Source organism: Phoca vitulina, unplaced genomic scaffold (genome assembly GCF_004348235.1).
Source record: "Phoca vitulina isolate PV1807 unplaced genomic scaffold, GSC_HSeal_1.0 scaffold2, whole genome shotgun sequence".
Classification (NCBI taxonomy): domain Eukaryota; kingdom Metazoa; phylum Chordata; class Mammalia; order Carnivora; family Phocidae; genus Phoca; species Phoca vitulina.
Window position 1 is genome coordinate 48,985,057 of NW_022589705.1, and position 18,867 is coordinate 49,003,923.

The 18,867-nt window shown below is 46.6% G+C and overlaps 1 protein-coding gene across 2 annotated transcripts in view; it reads left to right on the plus strand.

The window, feature by feature from the left end:
• The window catches only part of JAK1 (Janus kinase 1), a 126,002-nt gene that overhangs the window by 91,087 nt on the left and 16,048 nt on the right, over window positions 1-18,867 (plus strand). For both annotated transcript variants that reach the window (XM_032427193.1, XM_032427203.1), the window contains exons 6-11: window positions 1,587-1,750; window positions 3,430-3,772; window positions 5,787-5,972; window positions 9,634-9,791; window positions 12,055-12,178; window positions 14,220-14,406. In XM_032427193.1, coding sequence (XP_032283084.1) covers window positions 1,587-1,750; window positions 3,430-3,772; window positions 5,787-5,972; window positions 9,634-9,791; window positions 12,055-12,178; window positions 14,220-14,406 — 1,162 coding nt within the window. The remainder of the gene's footprint in view (window positions 1-1,586; window positions 1,751-3,429; window positions 3,773-5,786; window positions 5,973-9,633; window positions 9,792-12,054; window positions 12,179-14,219; window positions 14,407-18,867) is intronic.

Consider the following 18,867-nt stretch of genomic DNA (forward strand, 5'->3'; position numbering starts at 1 on the left):
TGCATTAGAATGCAATGACCTCCTGACCTTCGAGAGGTTCAGGAATGAGTTAGTTGAGGTAGTTATACAGTGGTGTTTACAGAAAACCACAGCCAAGCAAAATAGTTTCAGATTTTGTCCTGCTCTTCACACGTTGCTAGCAGAGATGATTGTTGCTGGTCCTTAGGAGTTTATGGAAGCGAATAGTGTCCTTTCTTCCCTGAGAGAAACAAGCAGTCCTATCTTGGAAAGAAGAGGATCTGCAGCAGTGAGAAGCCTCCATCCAGAAACCACTAAACTGAAGTCCCTTCAGGGAAAGCGAGTGTCTCACTTATGTAGAAACACCACCCCCAGAACTTCACGTCTATCTCTGTTCCAGCTAGAGAAAGGCCAAAGAATTCCGTGTACTTGGTGTTAGTAAGGATGGAGTGTGGCTGTAGCACAGTGTTGAAGAACCAGAGCCCTGGAGTCACATCTAGGTTCGACTCTCCCCCACCACTTCCTGGGTCCCTGGCTCCCACAGCACTCTGTCTTTCCACTTGACTTTGTCTCTTATAGCTACTTGATGTTCTCTGTTTCTGTTTGTTTATTCTTTCTTCTCAGCATGGAATCTCCCTGAGGTCAGGAATGCAGTCTGGCTTACTGCTATGTATCTCCGTGGCACCTAAAATGACATCTGTCCCATAATTGGTTCTCAGTAATCAGTAATTACCGAATGAGTGAGTGAAGTGATTTAACCCTTGGGTGCCTTAGATTCCTCTTCCGTTAGGTAGAGGTGATGATGTTAGCATGCACCTTGTAGGGCTGTGGCGGAGATTAAGTGAAACAGTAAGTAAAAGGAAGCTAGCACAGTGCCAAGCCCTGAGGGTAGGGTTCAGGGAAGGGGAGCTCTCATTGACATCACCGTCATTTCTCTGTACAAGACATCTAGGTTGGCAGGTACTGAGTTTTAGTTTTCTTTTTTGTTTTTGAAGCCCTCACTGGCTCTTGGGATGCTGTGCACCTCCAATAGGGAGGGGGGCATATTTTGGTGACACATTTCACTACTAGAAACTTAAAACAACAGATGTTGATAAACTTCTGTGTGCTAATGATGCACTGTAGAATGTGGATTCCTTCGCCTTTCTCTAAATCTACCTCAGAGCACGGTGTGGTGCCCTGTCAGTCATACACCCAATTCCCAGGCTAGAATATCTCCGCATATGTTTGTGGGATCAGCGAGCCAACCCCAGCCAGCTGTCACCCTCCCTTGCCCAGGTGCTGTCCGAGCCCAGTACGCGCTGCTGGTTGCCATCACTTCTAGATAAGCCCTGAGAAGGGGCTTCACATGTTTATGCTATTCATCAGCAGCTAACACACTACTCAATAAATATTTGTTAAATAAACGAATTAACCTGGGGAGAACATTTCCTGAGCCTCTTCATACCCAACTGTTGAGAAAGAGCTTTGGTGCCGGAGAAAACTATAAATCTCGTTAGTCTCATTGCTGTACTGCTTTTCTGGGTGGCACCTCCTTGTGTGGGGGAACCTTCCTCTCAAGATTAGAGACAGGGGTGGACTCTTGAAACTTAAGTGGTGGTTCATTTCTTCTCACCTCTGCTCCAAAGGGACAATATGATTTGGTCAAATGCCTGGCTCCCATTCGAGACCCCAAGACTGAGCAGGATGGGCACGATATCGAGAACGAATGTCTGGGAATGGCTGTCCTGGCCATCTCCCACTACGCCATGATGAAGAAGATGCAGTTGCCAGAACTGCCCAAGGACATCAGGTAAATCTTCCTGCTGGCTAAAGAATTGATCGTGGGGATGGTGCTATTTTGATACGTCCTCACATGTCTCAGTGTAACCACTGCCAGTTTTTGGCTGACCCTTGCTCTGTGCAGAGCCCAAATCTTTAGAACATTTATAAAAGGTAGCACAGTTATAATGATAATATAATGAATGTTGGCTGATGACCTCAGAAATTTGTACTTGGGTGAAAGTTCTGGGCTAGGGATGCCAATCAGATGGGTGGCCTATGTGCCCACCCCTTGCGCCTCTGCCCATGGTGGGCATTGCCTTCTATCACTACACTTTTTCCTTTTGTGCAAGACTTGTCTTAAAATCCTTCTCAGTATTGTTCTACAGGCAGCTACTGCCATCCATAGCCTGAACTAGAGTTCACCAGAGAGCTGTGAATTTCATGCAAAGGATGTTACCTCAAGAAAATTGTATTTACTTAAAAATGTCATTCATGATCAAGTCTTTGTGAAGGAATATTCAATCTTTGTAATTTTTACCCATCTATAAAATATCTGTGTATTTACCAAGGAGTTCTTATGAATGTCTCATTGTGAAGAGCAAGTGATTTAAAGCTGTATTGTTTGTGGTAGGTGGCATGCACCTTCTCAGAAGGCTCCTCCCTGTATCTTGCCCTGGAGCGGAGTCTGTGGGCTACTCCTCGGTGATGCAGGACTGGATACCTGCTCTGCTGCTGCTTTCTCGTTTTTCTGTGGCTTTTGCTCTGGGCACCTCCTCTTTCCTTTGTCATGAGACTAACGTGAAAAATGACACCTCTTCTCTGACCTTCCTCTCTGTTACATTACCCTAAAATGTTACAGTATTTGTGGGGGCTAAATTCCAAACTCTACAGTTTTCAAGCCATTCGTTTTGCAGCAAGGATTACCCAGTGCCAGATGCCGTCTCAGTTCTGGCAGTGATAGGCAGACCGGTCTCCCCACTTGTCTGGTCCCCCGTTTGTTCTTTCCTTCGTGGGTGTTCATACTCTTCTTAAAACTGGCTCCTTCTAGCAGTGTATCAGTTTGTTGAGACCGTTAGTCATAGATACTCTCCCATTAGCACCAGCATAAGTAACTGATCTTTCAGCTTCCTTGTCAATCCATTTACTACATCTGGGACACTTTGATGTGGCAGACACAAAGTCTTTTGTATTTAATTAGATTTTGTGTTTTTTCCCATTTCTTGCAAAAGCAACATGGGATCTTTATAGAGAAATTAGAAAACAGACCTAAAAGTAGAATATACAAAGCATCTGTAATCACTCTTGACACCTTTCAAACCACTTTCTAACTGATGCTGAATCTTAATAACAGTGTATGTGAGTACCAGCATGCACAGGAACAGTGACACCAGCGAGCAAACACACAGATAAGTCAATTTTGCTGCCTGCCTTTGTGACCCAGAAAATTAGATGATACTTGCAGGAATTCTCATTTCAGTAAAACCTGTGGAACATGTGTTTTCCCTCTCTTTCTGTTCCTATTCACCTCCATCTCCTTGTGATTATCATCTCCTAGTTCTTACTCCATCTAAGACCCCACTGGGAGTAGGTCTTCCTTTCCCATGGGGCAACACATGGAAGGGAGATTTATAGACTTGGGTTTCTTTCTGTACTATTCTCTGCCGACCTGGACATGAAAGAGAGACATATTTTTCTATTTTGTTTTAGCTACAAGCGATATATTCCAGAAACATTGAATAAGTCCATCAGACAGAGGAACCTTCTCACCAGGATGCGGATAAATAATGTTTTCAAGGATTTCCTGAAGGAATTTAACAATAAGACTATTTGTGACAGCAGTGTATCTACTCATGACCTAAAGGTGAAATACCTGGCCACCTTGGAAACTTTGACAAAACATTATGGCGCTGAAATATTTGAGACTTCCATGTTACTGATTTCATCAGAAAATGAGATGAATTGGTTTCATCCGAATGATAGTGGAAACATTCTCTACTATGAAGTGATGGTAACTGGAAATCTTGGAATCCAGTGGAGACAGAAACCAAATGTAAGTGGTCGTAGCTGGCTGATCAGAACAGACCATCATGCATCAGAACAGACCTGTTCTGTTTATCCTGTTGGGATTACCTGTTTGCATGTCCATCACCCCTACCCACTGAGTGTATTCAGGTTAGAGACCATGTATCATTTATCTTTTATTGTGTTCATGCAGCAGTAGATCTAAATAAGTATTTCCTTCTGTAGGGAAATAGAGAAATAGAACAATAGCCTATATAATATGTAATAATATAATAATAATAACAGACATTTACTGAGCACCTACCATGTACTAGGTACTTTTCTAAGCATTTTACATGTATTATTCATTCCTAAAAAAAAAAAAAGGAAAAGAAAAAAAGCCCTGAGGGGAGTACTACCATTATCCCTATTTTATTGATGAATGCAAAGAGGCACAGAGAAGTTAAGAAACTTGGCCAAGGTCATAACTAACTAACAAGCAATTGTGCCAAGAATTGAACTTAGGCTTCTGGCTCCATGAAATAGGGTAATTGATTTTGCAATTTAAAGCCACTTTTTTGAAGTATTTGTTGGATGAGGCAATGGAGCAGAGTGGTTTCAAAGCATGGGTTTTAAACCTAACTGGACCTGGTTCAGATCCTGGCTCCACTATTTATAGTTCTCTAGCTTTGGGGGTTACTTTCCCTGTATCAGCTGCATATTATTCATCTGTAAAATGGAAATACTTACTGTATCTGCCTTGTGGAGTTGTTGCGAGAAAATGGCAGCAGAGAGCCCAGCATATAATAAATGTTCAAAAATTATTATAGCTGCTGTCATCATCATTAAGGTTATCAATAATATTAAAGTAATGGTGAGATTTATTTTCTCCTCTTTTATTCATGCTAAGGAAACAATGCCTAACACTTACTGAGTGCTTTTTTTCTATAGAATCGGTACACTGTTAATGAGAACTTATCTAATCCTCAAAGAACCTTGTGAAATATAAGCTCTGTTTTATGGGCAGGGAAATGGAGGCTCAGACTGATGACCCAACTAGTTAATAACTAACAGATTCTTCAAGCATGGGATTCTTATTTCCTTTTGAAAGTTTCAACTTGATTTTCGTATCTATCTATCTATTTATTTATTTTGGTGTAGTGTTCTATGATTCATTGTTTGCATGTAACACCCAGTGCTCCATTCAGTACGTGCCCTCCTTAATACCCATCACCAGGCTAACCCATCCTCCCACCCCCCTCCCCTCTAGAACCCTCAGTTTGTTTCTCAGAGTCCATAGTCTCTCATGGTTCGTCTCCCCTTCCAATTTCCTCCTGGAAAAAAAAAAAAGAGGGTTCATTGAAGATTTTAAAAGTTAGTATATATAAAACAGTCAAATCAGTGCCTGGCAGATAATACTCTGTGTTAGCATCTCTAGCAATGGCACGGCTCTATATTTCTTTGCTCACAGCCCTATAGCCACACTGAGAACACTGCCCTGTACATAATACACTCTTGATTAATTTGTTGTTTTGAAACTTAATGGATACTTGACCTTTATTAAAGTTACCAGTACTTAACATTGGGGAAAAAAAAAAAGTTTCAACTTGAATGTCGTTAGGAAGTCAAGCTAATCAGTGGTAGGTTCTAGAAAGAGAAAGCTCGTGTTCTGTCCAGCCACATTTGGGAAGGCATGTTCTCTGCCTGGGTTGAAACATATATCAGTCTGGAAGTGAGAGGACCTGAGGGTAGGTGCCTGTCTAGTGGGCAGTTATCTCCCTCTCTGAGTTTACTTGTACATTATAGATTATGTGAAGCATTTAGTTGCTGTGCTTGGTAAGGTCCCTCCTAGGTATGAAATCCCAGGATTCCCTGATGGCCCCCAAACTGCAATCCTAAGCCCACATGTACCCCCTCCCCCAATTCCTCTGTAAATCCAGGCAGGCTGGCTGTCTTCTTCTCGAATGTAGGCCCTGCTTTAGTTTTCCAGAAGCATTTACCTTTTTCACCAATAGAAAATGAGAAAGCCAACTTAACTCTGGCACCCTTATGCATCTTATCAGGTTGTTCCTGTTGAAAAGGAAAAAAACAAACTGAAACGGAAAAAACTGGAAAATAAACACAAGAAGGATGAGGAGAAAAACAAAATCCGGGAAGAGTGGAACAATTTTTCTTACTTCCCTGAAATCACCCACATTGTAATAAAGGAGTCTGTGGTCAGCATCAATAAGCAGGACAACAAAAAAATGGTGAGTTTGCTCTGGAAGCAATTCTGTCTGGATCCGGTGACGAGAGGGAGACTTCGTGGAGGACAGTGATGCGGCACTTGCTTTGCAGAGTTCCTGTCCCAAAGAGAAAATTTGATGACTGTCTTTCCTCCTTAAGCCAGAAATCCCTCTTGCTGACGCTGACATTATCAGTGCTGGTTTTTGAGTCACACTGGGATGTTTCAGTGCCTCTCTTTGGTCTTGCCAATGTGTCTCTACTTCAGGGTTTGCTGCCCTCCCAAAGATGTTTCAGCATAAATACTTAATTCACAAAAGGGAGTGGATTTGAAGGAAAGGGAGATTGGTGAGTGTTAGCTTTTTCCCCCAAGGTCTCCTTCGGTCTCTCTGCCAAGTTGAGTGTTTCCTCTGGGATGAGGTTGGTGGGAAGCCCCGCTTTGCACTTCGGCAGACTGGTCAGGCTGGTGGCTGTGGCCACAGTGGCTGTCCTCGTTGTGGTGTCGGGCACACCCAAGTGACTCTCGGACAGAGGAAGGGGTGTTGAATCTCACTTCCTCTTTTTTGGTCTCACTTAAGGACATAATCTAGACAGGCCCGCAAGTTTTGGCAGGGGACGTAGCAACGCTGCCAGAATAAACATGTTTGTGTTGGGGAAGTCATGGCAGACGGCACGTGGAGAGGGTGGGCGGCCGAGGCGGGGCACTCACAGACTGAAGGTAGTCAGCACCGGGGAATGACCGTGTTTTGGCCCGGATTTGGCAAAGACTTTGTCAAAGGGATAACACTCAGTGGTGGGAACGAATCTGGTGATCTGGTTTAGAACAGATGACCACCCTGTTCATCTAGAGTAACTTGCCTTTTTATACCTTTTAGAAAGCAGTTTGGCAGCACGTACTAAAAGCCTTGAAAATATTTATGTATCCCTCCATTTGGGAACTTAGGGCTGTTTTCCGGAAACAATGAGAGATGAAGCCAGTGGCCTGTGAATGAGTATGTTTGTCCCAGTGGAATTTACAGTGTAAAAATACTGAAAATTACCTAAGTATACAATAATAGGAGAATGGTAGAATATCCGAGTAATAGAATATTATATAAACAATTTGCTAAATTTTTTTAATAATCTGGAAGAATGCTTAATATATGGAAAAAAGCAGAATATAAAACTCTCTTGAACAGTACCAATTTTGTTTAGAACATTTTTAAAAGGTATGCATATACATATACACTCTCTTAGAAAAATCAAATATTAACAGCTGTTCTTTACGGTGGGATTATTAGTGATCTAAATTTCTTTTATTCTCCTAACCTTTTAACAATAAACAAGTTAATTTCATCAGGAAACTGTAGTGAAAAATAAAGTGAAGAGAGAAGTAGAAGAGTCCAGATAGATGTTAGTGGGAAGATGGAGAACAGAGGGAGGGATATTCAGCATATTACAGAGATAAGGCCGGATTATATGCTATGTCTGCAGGATCTTCTTTAGTCCTTACAAGAATCTTAGAGGCAGGCATTTTGGCTCTATTTCCAGTGGGGAAATGGGAGGCCGTGGACAGGTGTAGACACTCGTACAGGATGACAGAGTGAGAAAGTGGCAGCTCCAGCTGCAGGGCATTCTCTTCCCCAGAGACTGCAGGAAGGAGGAGCTTGGCACCTCCGTGATCTGGCTCTTCACCATGGTCAGACCCCGAAGATGCGTAGCCAAGGAGGAGAAGCAGCAGTCAGCTGGTACAGTGTGTGTGAGCCTGCCCCTATGCTGTCCTGGCTGGTGGAGCCCGGCTTGGCCCCCCGGGTGGCGCCCCTGTCACCTCAGTCAGAGCCCAGCTGCAGTGCAGTGTAGGGAGCAGGAGGAAGGTGGGGAGAAATAGCGCTGTGATCTCCCCGTGACTTCATTTTTCTTGACAAACACTGGCTCCTACTACATGCCAGGTGCATCCCATTCCAAATGCTTTGCAAATGTAAACTCTTTCCATTTTCATTGGCCTTAGAGGTAGGTGTATTCTTATCTTCATTTTACAGAGGAGGAAACTGAGGCACAAAAAGCTTAGGTAACTTGCCCAGGGTCACGCAGTTCTTAAATTAAACCATTTGAAGTGGCCAATATTTGACACTTTGTGAGCTGTAAAAATGATGGTTACATATGCTTAACCGTAATAGCAAGTGGAGATCCTGCGATTTGAGCCCACAGAAATGGATTCCAGAACCTGTGGTTAACACTGTGATGCTGTCTCTTTATCTCAGTCCCCTGTCCCTTCCCGGCCATGGAATTTCCAAGCCCTTTGATCAGGCAGTACTTTGGCCACGGGTCTTTCAGGAAGGCATGATGGTAGCATGTTACCAAATTAATTCTTGATTTATTTTTCCTCTCTGCCTCTTCTTGACATCTTCCATTTCCATTTAGACTTCTGTTCTAGGGAACTTAAGTGTTTACATGGTCTTACTTTTTTTATGTGACTGGGTGAAGGGCTGCCCAGGCCAGACTACCCTGCGTTTGCTCTTTGGGGAGCTGCAAGTGGATGAAAGGAGGCATACTTAGCCCAGAGTGTCCTGACTGAATAACTGTCCCTGTGGTGACCAGGCCTCCTTGGCTCACAAGTCCACAGTGGACCCTTCCTTTGGCAAGATAGCTAGCTGTCATTAGCTCCACTTACTTCCATCCTTTCTAGTGGCTTCTATCCACCCCTTTCCCTTTGACTGTTTTTCTCGTCTCTGTTTTTCTTTGCCACCAGTCTGTCCTTTCTCCAGTGCTATGGACAGAGTCTTAGTCTCACATGTCATTTTGCCCTCAGAAGGCTCCGGTGCTTTTTAATGTTCTTGTGAGTTAAAGCTCTAAATGGCTTTCCATACCCTCCTTCTCCAGGAGATGTTCCTGGTTGAGCCCATGGCTTCTCTCACATGGGCAGTTTTTGTTTAGGGCTATATGACCAAGACCAAAAAAAACCCCCCAAAACAAAAACAAACAAACAAAAAAATCACCTGTCTTCACCTCCAGGTGTTTTTTTGAAAACCTTCCTTCTGTGGAAGTTCCCTCTCTCATCTTCTCCATTTTTGCCTTTGCTCTCCCACTTTGAGTAAGACTGTCTGCCTCCTCCAGACCCTCTGAGGTCTCTGGACTTAATCTAGCAGCCTCATCATTGTCTGGGACCATTTCTGGATTAAAATCTGGGCGTTTCACTTTCTAGACCAACTCTGTATGAGAGGAAGCCCCTGTGCCTCTGTTTCCTTTTCTGTAAAATGGGAGCGAGCGATGCTACTGAGTCAGTCATTGCTCTGTGCCAAGACCAGGGTGCCATTGCACACGCTCTGCTCCTGCTCCCTCCACTTTTCTTTCTTTCTTTTTTTTTCTTTATTTCACTTTTATACCACTGTGCCCCTGATGCAAGCTTGCTCCTCCCTCCGGACCCGGGCAGTAGCGTCTCCATAGGTCTCCTGCCTGCCACAGCTGCCCGTTCCGCCCTTCCTCCCACACAGACATGCCATACCTCATCTGATAGTTTGGAGATAATAGACAAGAACGTATGAGGAACAGTCAAAATCCTGTATAAATGCAAGGGGTACAGTTAGTTTTGAGGTCATGCGTTCTGCATTGTGTTTTAAATACCTTCTCGCTGTGTGCCTCCTCATAAAGTCAGCTGCCCGAGGTGGTAGGCACGTGATGTAACCATGGGCATGTCTTCTCTCTCACCAGGAATTGAAGCTCTCGTCCCACGAAGAGGCCTTATCCTTTGTGTCGCTGGTCGACGGCTACTTCCGGCTCACGGCAGATGCCCATCATTACCTCTGCACCGATGTGGCTCCCCCACTGATTGTCCACAACATACAGAATGGTTGTCACGGTCCAATCTGGTTGGTTCTGGCACTTTTTCAGTTGCCCTTGGTGTGAAAAGAACCACATTTTAGTGGTGGGGCGTGTGGCCTCCTGAGACACAGGTGTCATCGGTTGTTTAGGTGGGGGCTGGTTGAGTATGTTTGGGACTTACTTGGTGCCTTCTTTTCCATCCCTGCTGTCCCCTGGTCAGGCCTTCCTGTCATCTCTTACCTTGGTTCATGCCACAGACCCTTCCTTCTTCCCCCCTTGGGTTTCCTCATAGTTAAACCCCCTCACTTCTCCACGCTGACCAAGAGATGCGACACTTCCTAACCCCTTGCTGGGCCAGACACACACATAGGACACGGGTCCCAGTTTCACTGTAGTAAGCAATGGCATCCTGAGTCAGCTTGTCCTAAAGTGCCAGATAAATGGTGGGAACAGTGGGGTGACAAAGCCTTAGAGCCAGAAGGGGCTTTGGTGGACATCTTGTCCCACCTGCATCTCAGACCTAGAAGCCCTTACTCAGATACCTCTGGTGATGGGGTACTCAGTACTGCAGGAGGCAGCCAGTAGATTATAGCTCTGACAGTTACAGACAAACGTACCTTTCTGCTAGGGAGTTGAAGTTCGCCTCTCTTTAACTTCTTCCTACTCATTTGACTTCTGTCATTTGAAGCAACGGGGATTCAGTGTACTTCCTTTTACATAGGACTGTTCTTCAGATGAAAACAGCTGCTGTATTTCTTCTGAGTCTCTCTTCCCAAACCAAAATATATCTGGGGAAGCATCTCTTCAGCTGCCTTCCTCATGATAGGTTCCCACCGTCTTCCCTCTGCCAGTTACTTGTGGATAGCGAGTTCATTAGTGAGTGATCCCCGGCTTCCAGAGGCTCACAGACTCATGGGGAGATAGACACACAAACAAATGCAGAGCAGGCTGCCGAGCATTATAATAAAGCATCTCCCTCAAATATCCCAGCCACAGTTAGGCTTCAGGGCCCTGGCCCTTGCTCTTCCCTTGGCCTAGAATGCTCTTCCTCTGGAATGTATACAGCCACCACTTCCTTCAGATGTCACTCAGATAGCACCTTATCGGTGAAGTCTTCCCTGACCACCTTCTATGAAGTAACAACACCTCTTCCTCCCCCACACCCCACACTTCCTGGCTCCTTCACTCTGCTTTAGTTTTCTTCAGTGGCTTTTATTACCTCCTGACTCGCTTTGTTTATTTCCATGTCCCTTTGTTTCTTGTCTGTCTGGCCTTGCTGCCCAGCGTATGAGCTGCATAGAGGCAGAGGGCACTGTGTGCTTTGCTCACTGCTTTTCCTCAGCACCCGTGGCAGGGCCTGGCACATACCAGAGGCACTCCATAAGTATTTGCTGAATCGGTGAACGTTTTGTGTTCTGTGGGAGTTTGAAACTCACTGCCTCCTCTGGGGAGGCAGCATTCAGATCAGATTAAACTTTGAAGAATCAATGCAGGTTGACAGGTCTTAAAGAGGGAAAGGGGCCTCCCAGGTGAAGGATCATCATGTGCAAAGGCATGAAGTTGTTCCAGATCATGGAGCAGTTGGTGTCTGCCTTTCTTAAACACGTTGACCATGTTGGACCTCTTTTGCAGACTTCGTGAGCACCACTCATGAGATATGTGGTGACTTCACTTGTAGATTTATTTAGCGACTGTTCACTGCCCTCTGTGTGCAGTACTGATTGATCCTGGGGGTACAAAGGAATATAAGATGGGCATATTATATTCCCTATTAATATCTTTCTAACTCTTTTTTTCTTTTTTTATTTGGTGTTAATTATTCAGTTACTTATTTACTGAGTAGCTACTATGAGCCAAGTGTGCTCTGGTTATTGGGGATACAGCAGTGAACAGAATAACCCCAAATTTGTGCTCTCTTGAGGCTCATGTTCTAGTTGGACTGCCTAGGGATGGTGGGGAGGGACCCCACTCTATGGCGGGCACTCTGTGATGGGCAGCTCTGCATCACCTCTGCGGGGACATCTCCAGCCGCGAGCTGGAGACCACACATGTGGGGAAGTCAGGGACAAGCAGGGCTCAGTGCCTTGGGCAGCAGGCGAGTCCTCTTCTAGACCTTGGAGACTTGATGTGTCTTGAGGCTCCTTGGCATCTCGGCTTGCCCCATGTGTCCTCTCAGACGTCAGGACCCAGGATGTGTAATGCGATGGGGCTGTAGGACTTGAGCCAGCTCAGAGACGTGGATATCCCGTGGGCTTTAGAGTGTTCTCATTGGTATGAGCTCTTTCTCCCTTTCCCTTTCTCTCCCTCTAGCACAGAATATGCCATCAATAAGTTGCGGCAAGAAGGAAGCGAGGAGGGGATGTATGTGCTGAGGTGGAGCTGTACCGACTTTGACAATATCCTCATGACTGTCACCTGCTTTGAAAAATCTGAGGTCAGTCAGGAAAGATCTTAGTCATTCAGGCCAAGTCATATCGCCACAGGGTGTTCGGTGCAGCCATCCCAGGAGCTGCTCCAGAGAGGACCACCCTGGGGCATGGGGGTAGAAAAGCCTGGGTTTCTGAGAAAATCCCTGGCAGTTCTGACCAGGACAACCCTGCTCTTCAAAAGGAGACTTCCCTAGCAGCCAGACCCCGAACGTTTCCCCTCATGGCCTTTTCTTCCCTCAAGGGACCCATGGCAGGGGTCCATGGTCACTCTGGAACGTAGTGTGTGGCCAGAAAACCAGTTCACACCAAACATTTGTCAAGTTTAATGCACTTGTTGGGAGTGGTTGATTTTACACTCAGGGACAAAATCACAGACCCAGAGCCGTGTCTGATCTGTGGCACTCACTGGTACATACCAGTGCCAAGATGGCCGGCTCGGCAACCTGGCCTACCACAGATTTCCCCAGATGGGAGCTTCAGACATTTTAACAGACGACTTGCTGTTCCGTGTTTGACAGGTGGAGATGGCTCTATTTAGTGACTCTAGTGTAGCTGGACACCAGGAATGGTGTGAGAGACACCTGAAAACAAAGGTAGAAGCCAGAATTGTTGACCTTACCTCACTAGACTGCAATACTGCCTTCGTCATTCATTTGTGATTTTTTTAAATACAGGAAATGGAATATTTTAAAAGACAATGAGTTTTACAGAATTAGTCCAGATAAATACACTAGTGTTGACTGGGTTAGTGTGAACTGGGAGAACTGGGGTGGCAGGGGGAGGTGGGGGAGCTTCAAGGTGGAAGTCTGCACATGAGCTTGCCATAAACCTCAGATGGTAGAAGGAAAAGTACTGGGGAGCCCCTGGGGACTAGACTCCGTCAGGAGTGGGAAGAGGAAATGGCAGAAGGAACCCGGCGCTGCCAAGTGTCCTGGGCAAAGTGTCTAGGTGCCACTGGCTGCCTGGGGGTGTTCCTGCACAGCAAGGCCTCACGGCTGGTAGGGACGCAGCAGGTCATGTCAGGTTTGTTCCTGGGCAGCATGCCTATCTTCTGCTTTCATCAGTCTTGAAGGAAGTTTAATGCTTTGAACATGGACGGGCACACGAGAGAGCCCAACTGCCTTCTGAGGTGGAATGGGCTTATGCTGTACCAGGAATGTCAGTGACTCAGCATGGTCCACCTGGGGTCAGATTACCTGGGGAAACAGGATCGTAGCTATGATTACTCCTGCTGCTCATTGTAGCTCACCAGACGCTATGCTGAGCCCTTTATCTGCATGTCCTCATTTAAACCTTAGGCTGACCTTGTGAGATAGGTGGTATTATCCTCAGTGTACAGATGAATAAACCAAGGCATCGAGATCTTAAATATCTTGTCCTGGTCTACACCATAAGTAGATCTTTCTGATCCTCATCCTTAATCACTAAAAGATTTGTCTCTGTACAAAAAGTGCCCGTGAAGGAAAACCTCTGCTTATACTTCCTCTCTGTGGTGCCATAGAACCCTGAAAATAGATCAGACTGCTGACCATCACCTCCCAGGGTGGTTCTCCTCAAATGGATGCACGGCCCAGAAGGGCTCAGTTTGAGAGGCTTCTTGGATAAATACTATTATAGTAATTATTATTTCATGCATAATAATATTTGCAAATCTTTATGAAGTGCTTACTAAGTTTTTTACTATGTCATGTAATCATAGCAGTCCTGTGAGGTTGGTTTTTCAATGAACTTCATCTCACACATTTAAAACGAGGTGATGCTGTTGTAGAAGTCACTGTTCGGTTATGCTTAACGTTAACTCCGTGATGTTAACTCCCTTTGATCAGTGTCTTCTTCTGGATTTATTTATTTCTTTGTTTGTTTACTTGTTTATAATACATTATTACTTTTGAATAATTATAGATTTACATGAATGGTTCAGAGATCATACAGAGTTCTAGATATCTTTTATCCAGCTTCTCGTGTTGTTAACAAATTACATACCCATGGTACATTTGCTTGACCCGTTTAAAACAATTGGTTTCTGGTCATTTTCCTGAATGGCAGGTGCTGGGTGGCCAGAAACAGTTCAAGAACTTTCAGATCGAGGTGCAGAAGGGCCGCTATAGCCTGCACGGCTCAGACCGCAGCTTCCCCAGCCTGGGGGACCTGATGAGCCACCTCAAGAAGCAGATCCTGCGCACGGACAACATCAGCTTCGTGCTGAAGCGCTGCTGCCAGCCCAAGCCCCGAGGTCGGTTTCCCTGGGCCGGAGCCAGGCCCTGTCCCCTCAGGGTCCCCCTGTGCCCCGTGGCGATGCTCCAAGACACCGGGTAACCAAAAGAGGCTGGTTGTTCGGAAGAAAGTGGCCCCTCCCCACAGTTTCTAGGTGGCTTTCATTTTGTCTAGTTACAAGTCTGTCCCCACCTCCAATCCCGGTCCTCAAGTGTCAGCATTTTCTGTAGAATAAAACATACACCTTTCCTTAGCAGCTCAGGCTTCAGGAAGAGCCACGTTTAGGATTAGTAAACAGAAGCTTATTACTTTCCTCTTTAAGATAAAATGTCTTAAGAGTTCCCCCGTGAGTGGTTTATTATCTGGGAAATGTTCCCTGGCACATCTTCTGTGGGCCAAGAACTATGGTGAATGCAGAGCATCAGAAATGCCTGGCACCCAGTCCCTGCTCTCCAAGGGTTTCCAGTCTCATGCAGAAAATGTCCTAGGGAAACGAGGCCACTGCATGTGTGATGCTGTTTCATCAGCACGCATACGTCACACCTCAGGCTCACAGAGACGGGGATGGTCAAACGTCCCTGGGCCGTGGCATGAAAGACTGCCCGGAGGAGGGAGGCGGATCTTGGATAGTGGGGCGGGGGGGGGGGGGGCTTGCCTGTTAGTTGAGGGCATTTCCTGCTGAGTGTGTGCAGGGGCAACATGGCAGGCCACAGCAGGGGCTGCAGAGAAGCAGGGGCTGAAGGGCTAATGTGTCTGATGAAGCTGGTGAAGTTAGAAAGAAGGGGCAGGTGAGGTTGGGAGAGGAAGATTTGGGTCAGAGGAGGCCTTGGGTGCCATACCGGGGAGCTGCAGTGCCAAACCATGGGAGGGTCAGGTTGTAAAATGGATGGGAGGGGTGAGGAACCTGGCTTTTGTTTTTGAAGCCCCGTGGATAGTGTCACTGATGTCCTGGAGGTGGATTCATCACCTCTTAGAATGTGAGAACTGGAAGGACAGTTAGGCATCACCTGGTCAAATGCCGCCTCTTACAGATGAGAAGATTGAGTCCTGGGGAAGTGAAGTGGGTCTCACTGAGGGTCAAGGTCAAAGGGGTTGGAGTGCCACTCTACCCCAAATGACATTTTGACATTCCCCTACTGCACGGTGCGGGTCAGATCCTTCCCTGAGAAGAGGTCAGGCCTCAGAGAAAGGGTAGGCAGCACAGTCGTTCTGAGGCCCTAGTAAGTATGGTGGAAGATGCTCTGAGGAGTGTCTTCATCTGAGACGGCTCTGGTTCTTTTAAGGGAATTTATGAGCCTTTATGTCAGGGATGGGCAGAGGAAGCAACACCAGGACAAAAAGGGGCCTGGGTTCTTGATGTTTGAATCACTTTTTGGCCTCCTAGCAAGGGGCTGCCACCACACTCGGTGAAAGAGGAAGGACTTATGTTCTTGTTGATCAGATAGGGTTTCCTGCCAGCTCTGGGGTAACTGCAGCCTTTGTTTTCATGCTTGAAGATGTTCCGCAAGGCTAAAAACACATCTGGCACTTGGCCCTGAGACCTCAGAGTGAGGTAAAACCTTAAAGCCCAACAACCCTATTTACTCACATAATCTCTCCTAATAGATATTAGGAGCAAGGTTTTTACTTTTCCTTGGGATTTGTGGTCTCTGGGTAAGGTTGAGGAGATAGAGAGCAGTGGCCACAGGTAGCGAGGACTGGTGGCAGGTGGGAGACCGGGACACGATTTCTTCACTGGAATTAGCTGGAGCGGTCTCTGGTGTCGATGCCACCGTACTGGTCCAGATCTGGGGGCCAGTCGTGGTAGCAGGAGACGCACAGGAGCAAATTGAAGCCCTCTCTCATGGCTTCTCATGAGGCTCCTGGACTCCTGAACGTGCTTAGTGTCTGTCTCTCCTCTCTCCCACTTGAGTATGAACTCTTAAGACAGGATCTGGATCTGTCTTAGTACCCCGTGACTCATGGGCTGCACCACACCCAGCACAGAGTCCACGCTCACTGATGTCTGTCAGGGGAATAGTTAGAGCAGTAGCTACCATATTGGCGGGTACCTACTAATGCCAAGCACTTTTCATGCATATTTGCATTTGCTCCATCTGACAGTAGCTCTTTGTAGCTATTACAGAGATGCGGAAATGGAGGCTCAGAGATGTTCGGTGCCTTGCCGCTGGGGGCAGCAGTAGTTACAGTAATAGGAGCAACAAGTAGTGATGATGATGATGATGGCTACTAGGCTTACAGGCCCTGTGTGAGGGTCTTCCGTCTTCCGAGTCATTTAATCTTCAGAACAAGCCAGAGTGTGTTGTAATCCCCGTTATATTTGCCTAGGTAGGTAGAGGACGACTGGGGACGTGAACTCAAGTCTTCTGACTCCAGCTCTGGTGATCTTTCCTGTACATCCCGTCATACTCTGCAAAGGTGCAGGGGCAGCCATCAGCCCAGAGCTCTGGGGCGAGGGCAGTTCTCCTGGCCTGGAGGAGGGAAGGGCCTGGCGGTGGAGAGAGGAGGAATGAGCCCTGTGTATGAGGCTTGCTTCTCTGGGCCGTCAGAAGCCCTCTGTCTTCCCTCCACCACCTGCAAATTAGAGAAGTGGTAAAATCATGAAAATTAAGGAGAAGGTCATTTTGGGTTCCTCAGTGCTTCTGCCCTCCTAACTGCAAGGCTCTGATGGCCCCACTTCGACCTGGGTTTCCCACTTGAAAATGCAACTGAGAAACTCCTCATGGAATAAAGGAAAAGCAGGTGGCTACTCAGAGTGGATGTGACAGTAAAGCAAGTCCACATCTCTGTGTTGTCCAGCCCCACTGTCCCTCTCCAAGTCTCAGGGTGACTGTGGCAAGAAGGGGATAGCGACCCAGCAGGACCCACTGGCCCAGTCATCACTGACCCTCCCATGTCTTCATCTGTGGAGTGGAGCCAGGGGCTTGATTTCTGCACTCTTTGGCTCTGACACTGAGAACTTCTGACTGTTGCCAGCCAGCTGGTACAAGGATGATGGCGCTGACCAAGATGTAATACTGGTCTTAACCACAATGGCTACCAGTTTTGGAGCACTCCCTGTACACCAGGCACTGAAGTAAACCCTTCATATGCATTATCTCGTTTATCCCTTACAGCAGCCTGATGAGGGGCATGACTGTGTCTCCCATTTTTCTAGTGAGAAAACGGGTTTAACAGGTCCCCCCACTCACACAGTTGACTTCAGTGCCATGCTCCCCGAAGCAGCCATGCAAATCATCGCCCATAAATGGCGCCTGTTTTCATCCTCCTCTCTCATTTTCAAAACACCTCCAACCCTTTGCTGGGGACACCATTCAGGTGGCTCTTTCTTGGTCTTTTCTGCATCAGGGCAGTCCTGAGTTGCCTGTTTTGAATCTGATTGTATCCAGGTTACAGAGTGGAGTCAGGATAACAGAATGGAGGAGAACAGACTGGAGAAAGGGTACCCAGGATATGGTAATAAGGGAGCCTGTGCCTGAACCCAGTGTCTGGCTCCCAGATTTGTGCCTCCCACTAGGGCCAGGTTTGCTATAAGAAGGTACGAGGCTGGAGCCATCCATGACTGAAGTGTGAGCGTCCAGGGCTTACTAGCTGCCTGACCTTGGGATAGTCACCCTGAATCTCTGTTTTCTGACCTATAGAATAAAAAGGATAAAAATACTGTGTACCTCATAGAATTGTCATAAGGACAAAGGAATTACTGTGAGGAAAGCTCTTAGGGGCAGTGGCTGGCAAAGAGGAAGCAATCAGAAAATGTGAGCTGAAAAAAAACAACAAAAAGGAAAATAAGCCCTGCCCTGCAGGGAAGTGAGGATTTGAGAGACCACGTCCAAATTACTTGGCCTACTGCAGGCACCTGATCCTCAGCAGCTAGATGGGGTTCTTCTGGGGTTCCAGAATCCTCTCACTGCAGTCCAAATCTGGAAGGGGCGCTCCCCCCCCCCCCCCCCAGTGACATAGCTTGAAGTAGCTCCATGGTGGGAAGGCACCTTCTGTGGATTGTAAATTCCATGAGCCACTTGTGCTCATCGTGGCCCGGCAGATTTTGTAAAGTGTTCGGTTTGCCGTTTGAATCTGTAGAATCTGGGGGCTGGTCTGCTCATAACCTATACATTGAGTTAGCACCTCCTTGGAGTCAGGCACTTCTGGGAGCCCAGAGAGGTTCAGGCACGACCTTCTCTCTGGGTTACCTGTCCTGTTCTTTTGCATAAGACCAGTGTTGTTTTACTCTCCTGCCTTGGTTCCCATCACCCCCTACACCCAAGGGACTGCTTCTTCCTCTCTTTCTGCTCAGCTCTTGTCCTTCAGCTCACGTCCTGATTATTCATTCACACAGTGAACAGATACTTCCTGAGTACCTACTACGTACCAGGCTGTGGAGGTAGAGCAGGAAATAAGATAGACACCGTCCCTGCCGGTGGGGACTTTCTCTTCTCAGATTTTAAAATTTCATTTCCGTAGGCAGACCTTCCCTAACTTC